A 7,070-nucleotide genomic window follows, 5' to 3' on the forward strand; every position below is an offset into this window, starting at 1 on the left:
ACATAGTGGAGCATGTGTCCTTATTACCAGTTGGAAGATCTTCTGGGTATATGCCCAGAAGAGGTATTGCTGGGTCCTCCGGTAGGAAATGTCCTTCTTTATCTTTTTTTTTTTTAAATAACCTTTGGTTAGAAGTCTATTTTGTTGGATATTAGGATGGCTACTCCAGCTTGTTTCTTGGGACTGTTTGCCTGGAAAATTGTTTTGCAGCCTTTTACTCTGAAGTAGTGTCTGTCTTTGTCATTGAGGTGTGTTTCCTGTATGCAGCAAAATGTTGGGTCCTATTTACATATCCAGTCCATTAGTCTATGTCTTTTTATTGGGGAATTGAGTCCATTGGTGTTAAGAGATATTATAAACTAAGGACTGTTGCTTCCTGTTATTTTTGTTGTTAGAGGTGGAATTATGTTTGTGTGGCTATCTTCTTTTGGGTTTGTTGAAAGAAGATTAATTTCTTGCTTTTCTAGGGTGTAGATCCCCTCCTTGAGTTGGAATTTTTCATCCATTATCCTTTGTAGGACTGGATTTGTGGAAAGATATTGTGTAAATTTGCTTTTGTCATGGAATATCATGGTTTCTCCATCTATGGTAATTGAGAGTTTTGCTGGGTATAGTAGCCTGGGCTGGCATTTGTGTTCTTTTATGGTCTGTATGACATCTGCCCAGGATCTTCTGGCTTTCATAGGCTCTGGTGAGAAGTCAGGTATAATTCTGATAGGTCTGCCCTTATATGTTACTTTCACCCTTACTGCTTTTAATATTCTTTCTTTGTTTTGTGCATTTGATGTTTTAACTATTATGGGATAGGAGGAATTTCTTTTCTGGTCCAATCTATTTGGAGTTCTGTAGGCTTCTTGTAGGTTCATTGGTATCTCTTTCTTTAGGTTTGGGAAGTTTTCTTCTATAATTTTGTTAAAGATATTTACTAGCCCTTTAAGTTGGGAATCTTCACTCTCTTCTATACCAATGATCCTTAGGTTTGGTCTTCTCATTGTGTCCTGGATTTCCTGGATGTTTTAGGTTAGGAGCATTTTGCATTTTGCATTTTCTTTGACTGTTGTGTCAATGTTTTCTATGGTGTCTCTGCACCTGAGATTCTCTCTTCTGTCTCTTGTTCTCTGTTGGTGATGCTTGTGTCTTTGACTCCTGATTTCTTTCCTAGGTTTTCTATCTCCAGTGTTGTCTCCCTTTGTGATTTCTTTACTTTTTTCTATTTCCATTTTTAGATCCTGGATGGTTTTATTCAATTCCTTCACTTGTGTGGTTATGTTTTCCTGTAATTCTTTAAGGAACTTTTTTGTGTTTTCTCTTTAAGGGCTTCAAGATGTTTACCCATGTTCTCCTGTATTTCTTTAAGGGAGATATTTATATCCTTCTTAAAGTCCTCTATCATCATCATGAGATGTGATTTTAAATTAGAGTCTTGTTTTTTCAGTGTTTTGTGGTATCCAGGGCTTGCTGTGGTGGGAGAACTGGTTTCTGATGATGCCAACAAGCCTTGGTTTCTGTTGCTTGTTATTGCCCTTGCCTCTCACCATCTGGTCATATCTCTCTCTCTCTCTCTCTCTCTCTCTCTCTCTCTCTCTCTCTCTCTCTCTCTCTTTATTGGATATTTTCTTTATTTAAATTTGAAATGTTATCCCCTTTCTTTTCTTTTCTTTTCTTTTCTTTTCTTTTCTTGGATATTTTCTTTATTTAAATTTGAAATGTTTTCCCCCTCCTGGAAACCCCCTATCCCATCCCCTCTCCCCCTGCTTCTATGAGGGTATTCCTCCACCCACCCAACCATTCCTGCCTCCCAGCCCTCAATTGCCCTGCACTGGGGCATCTATTGAGCCTTCATAGGACCAAGGACTTCTCCCATTGATGACTGACAAGGCCATCCTCTGATACATATGCAGCTGGAGCCATATGTACTCCTTGGTTGGTTGCTTAGTCCCTGGGAGCTTTGGGGGTCAGGGGGAAGGTCTGGTTTGTTGATATTGTGTTAGCTGGTCCTGCTGTCTCAGACTGTGGCTTGTCCTTCTTGCAAGCCAGTGTGTCAGTACTCCTTGGAGACCAGTTCTTTTAGAGAGGAATTTCGGTATGGAGAGCTGTGGCACAGGGTCAGCTCTGTGGTACAGACAGAAACTGGAAGGATCCTGTCCCAGGCTGTTCCTTGGTTCCTGTGTCCTGATGGTTCTGAGTGGGTCCCTCTAGGGCCAGGAATTTGAGCAGAAGTGGTGGTTTTACCTGTGCTCTCAGGTGTGTCAGTACTCTTGGGAGACCAGCTCTCTCCTGGAAAAACTTGGGTTCAGAGAGCTGTGGTGCAGGGTCAGCTCCAGGTGCTGATGGAAACTGCCAGGCTTTTGCTCTATGTTGTTCTCTTGCTTCCATCTCCTTCCTGCTTTGCCACTTACCTTTTTTGTTAACAACTTTCTCAAAGGGCAAATAACTGAATGTCCATTCTATAAAATGCTCATGCTATTTCTATTAGTGTCTTCACATGCACCTCTGCAACAGAGATTAAGACAAAGGATATGAGTTGTGTGCATGCCCTGTGCAGTCTGCTAGGAAGTTGCATATGACTACCAAGGGGTCTTCATGGTTAAGTTTTTTTGCATTCACCTTTGAAAGCCCAAAAATGTATTACCTCATCTTTATTTTAATGTTTGCAAACTGGCTATAAATTTATTTTATACTCCTCTTTAAAAGTTAAAACTTTTCATTCCTAAAGGGTTTCTCTCTCAATTTTGTTTTCTGTCACACACATTAGATATGTGACCATTAGGCAAATGAGTTTCAGTCAAGGTCCAAAAGGAACAGGATGGTCTGTGGAACCACAGAGAATCTGAGACTATCTCTTTGAACAGCTTAGAGCCTTTAGACAAGAGCTGACACCTCAAATTTTTGAGCATTGTAGTCCTTAGTGGCTGTGAGTAAGCTAGACCCAGGTCTGATTATCATAATTTTATTATCTGGTGAAATGTAGCTCTTTAAGATCCCAGTGAGCACATTTTGTATTTATGTTCACCTTTCAACTTTTATGAGATTCACCTGTCTTATGTAACAGAAATTAAGTGACATTTAGTTTGTAAGACTAAAATGTCACATAAAAAATAATGATGTTCATATTATAGTCTTTAATAATTTTAAATCATTATTTATCTATTCTTCTCTCATATATTACATCTCAACCACAGTTCCTCACACACACTCCATGCCCACCAACTACCTACCCTCTCCCCAATCCACTCTTCCTCCATTTCCCTTCAGAAAACAGCAGGCCTCCCAGTAATATCAACCATAGTGTTGCAACCATATCAGGTTGCAGACTAGGCACCTGCCCTCATGTTAAGGCCGGAAGAGGCAGCCCAGTAGGAGGAAAAGGGTCACAAAAGTAGGCAAAAGAGACACAGATAGTCCCTGCTTGACCTGTTAAGCATCCCACAACTGTGACATGTGCAGAGAATCTAGGTTAGACCCATGCAGGCTCCCTGACTGTCCGTTCAGTGTCTGTGAGTCCCTGCATTCCTGGTTAGTTGATTTTGTGGGCTTTCTTGTGGTGTCCTTGACCCTTCTGGTTTCTACAATCCTTCCACCCCCTCTTTAGCAGGATTCCTCAAGCTCTGCCTAATGTTTGGCTCTGTGTTTCTGCATCTGATCCTATCAGCTGCTAGATGAAGCTTCTCTCATCATGATTGTGTTGGCTTCTTTAATTTTTTTTTTTTAAGGAAAGAATAGAGAAAACATAGATTTTGTTTTTATGGTGAAAAAAAGTGTATATTTAGAATTAGCCATCTGGACTCAGTTTAGATGATCACAATCTTGTTGGCAACATCTAGGGCATCATAATCAGGAGCCAAGTGAACATACGCCTTCTTCTCTCCATCAGGCCTTCTCAGGGTATTGACTTTGGCCACATCAATGTCACAGAGTTTCTTGACAGCCTGTTTAATCTGATGCTTGTTGGCCTTGACATCTACAATGAACACAAGAGTGTTCCTCTATTTTCTTCAAGACTGACTCGGTGGTCAGTGGGAATTTGATGATAGCGTAGTGGTCAAGCTTGTTTCTCCCGGGAGCACTCTTTCGAGGATATTTGGACTGCCTCTGGAGCTGCAGAGTCTTGGGCTGCCAGATGTTTAGATCTTCTTCTTTTTGTGGCTGTGGACGCCTTTCAGCACGGCCTTCTTAGCTTCCAAGGCCGCTTTGGGAGGCTTTGGAAGGGGCAGGAGCTTCCTTCTTCGCTTTTGGCGCCATCTTGGCGAAAAGGGTAGCCAAATGCCTAATTCTCCGAAAGCATAGATCTTAACCTCCGATAATTATATATTGTCTTGAAATTTTTATCGGAGTTTTACTTACTTGGGAGGCTGAGGCAGAAGTCAATGTTTGGGATCAGTTTTGGCAGCCTACTAAGGCTCTGACACAAAACAAAATATTAGAAAGAATAAGGTATTGGTTACTGGCAGAGCCCTGGCCTGGCATGTAGGAGGCATTGTACTGCATACTTCACTTTTTCACGTGTGGGAACATCTGGAGCCATTTGTCAGTTGGAATGAAATCACATCCTGCTCAAGGATGGGGCCGAAGCTTACGTTATCACTCTGTTATGGGTACTCGGCTTATTTCCAGTGTATTTACTGGTCCGGGGGGGGGGGGGCGGTGCAGCTTCTATTGCCTCTGCAGCCTGCAGCGGTGAGATCACCTTCTATTCTGAGTCACTTCCTAGGATGAAATCCCTTGAGCACGAACTGGTCACAGATAACGCACCAACTATACCCTCTCTGAGTCTATGGTCATTTAAATGCATTCTTTTAGAATTTCCAGTCCAGAAATTTTGGATATAGTTCAGAATTTTGGAGTTCCCTTTTGAAAAGATATCTCTTCTTCAGTTCTTTATTTGAAAATATATGCTTATCATAATAGGGTAGGCATGAGGATATATGCTTAATTGTATTGATTTTTTAATTTAAAATGGTATCTAGTTAAATATTTCTACACATTTGCTTCTGTGGCTTGATGTATTTTGTGCCATCTGTGAACCTCACTGATCTGCTAGCAGAAATGGGAACTGAGCTGTGTATCTAGGAGCAGCTAACACACAGTCATTGTTAGGACCATTATCCAATAACCAGATACACTTAGCTCACCATAATCCTGTGGATTCAGTGATTAGGACTTAAATAATAAAATCCACTTTAAAATTTGTAGAGCCTGAATTTTTGTTTAAAGCAAAAATCACTTGTGGGGGGCTGGGGAGATAGTTCAGTGATTAGAGAACTTACCGACCTGGTAGAAGACATGAGTTTGATTCCCAGTACTGACAGATGGCTAGCATCCGTACTCCAGCTCTGCTAGATCTAGTATCTCTGGACCTATTGGGCATTGCATTTACATGGACATACCCACATACATTATATATATAATTTAAATCTTAAAAATAAAAATTTCAAACACCATTTATAGCCTGGCAAGGTGGCACTTTCTGCTGCAACCCATGATCAGAACTCAGTCCCTAGAACCCACACAGTGGAAGGAGAGAACGGTCCTGCAAGTTGTCCTTTGTCTGTCCTGAGCATGCATATAACCCGCACCAATAAACTATGAAAAATAAAGTTTAAGACAAGCTTGGCCAAGGTTTTAAAGCAACATGTTGGTGACTCAGTGCTGACAACATGTAACCTAATGAGGTCACACAAATAGAAATACACTGTAGTTGCACCTGTAACTTGGAAAATAAGGTCAAGGAGGTATCAATAGTTTGAGACATTATATTTAGCAATAATCATTTCCTGTTCTCTTCACTTCTAAATTTTGAGCTGATGTTTTCTTTAAATTCTTTCCAAAAAAGTAACTAACTGGGTGAAGAGATTAGAACTTGCAGTTCCTCTGATCTATATATCTAATGAAGGTTTTAGACACTAAGAAAAGAAAAATGATTTAAATATATTAGAATAGATTTCACATATAAATGTAACATCATATTGACTGTTTTAGCAGGGAAGCCTTTAACAAGTAAAGAAGAAATCAAGGGGATTTCCTGGGCCTCCTGGACATGTGTGAGAGGCCCTGAAGTGAGTGGAATTTGGCCCAAGTACACTGAGGTTATTGACATCAATTCAGTGGACGCCAATTATAACAGTTCAGTGTTGGTTTCTGGAGATGATTTTGGACTGGTCAAATTGTTCAAATTTCCTTGTCTCAAAAAAGGTAAGCTGTTTGAGTGGGTGAAGCCTTTCTCTGGACTCTCGATGCTGCTTAGCTAGTGGGTTTTCGTACCTCTCTCCAGACACTTCATTTTCTTGTGTCTGTACTTATTTTTCACCTGTCTTATATAGAACATGCTGCTCAGTCCTCTATTTTTGCTGTCCTATATGGTTTTGCAAATTTCAGGGAGAATTTGTTAAGAGTTAACATCATGATATTTCCACATGTTTATAGGAACAAATAGTCATGATTTATATTGGGTTTTTATTCCTTTAAAATGTTATAATTTAACTTTTTGTTTGCTTGTACTTGTTTTTCAAGAGAGGGTTTCTCTTTGGAGCCCTGACTGTCCTGGAACTTGCTCTGTAGATCAGGCATCTGCCTGCCTCTGTCTCCTGAGTGCTGGGACTAAAGGCATGCGCCACCACCACCACCACCACCTGGCTATAATTTAACTTTTATACATCCACCTACTTGTACTTCTACATGAAAACAAAAGCAATTCTTCTTAAATATAATTAAATAAACATGGCAGTTCTACAACTATGAACCCCTTGTCCTAGGACTAATCTTTCAAGACTGTATTAGGTAATTTTTTTTTTTTGAAAGAGAAATTGGGTTGAAAACAGCTTTACACGTTTTGCACTCCTATGGAAGCATTCTAAGCTTTGAAGACTGTAATTGTTGCCACCAAGCAATGATCCTGGGCATGTTTTGAAAATTTAGAGAAAGCCCCTCCCTCCACAAACTCTTCTTACTTCTACACTGTGCCAGAATCTTGGCAGAGTGGTCAGTGGGGATATGTTGTTGGGTGGTCAGTGGGGATATGTTGTTGGGTGGTCAGTGGGGATATGTTGTTGGGTGGTCAGTGGGGATATGTT

General features: G+C 40.4%; 1 protein-coding gene and 1 pseudogene across 1 annotated transcript in view; one reads left to right on the forward strand and one right to left on the reverse strand.

Annotated features, from left to right (window-relative positions):
* Window positions 1–7,070, forward strand: part of Eml6 (EMAP like 6) — a 271,194-nt gene that overhangs the window by 164,765 nt on the left and 99,359 nt on the right. Inside the window, exon 11 of the mRNA XM_021210974.2 lies at window positions 5,980–6,192. Within this exon, the coding sequence (XP_021066633.1) occupies window positions 5,980–6,192 (213 nt within the window). The remainder of the gene's footprint in view (window positions 1–5,979; window positions 6,193–7,070) is intronic.
* Window positions 3,792–4,242, reverse strand: LOC110330704 (annotated as a pseudogene).

Source organism: Mus pahari, chromosome 13 (assembly GCF_900095145.1).
Source record: "Mus pahari chromosome 13, PAHARI_EIJ_v1.1, whole genome shotgun sequence".
Classification (NCBI taxonomy): domain Eukaryota; kingdom Metazoa; phylum Chordata; class Mammalia; order Rodentia; family Muridae; genus Mus; species Mus pahari.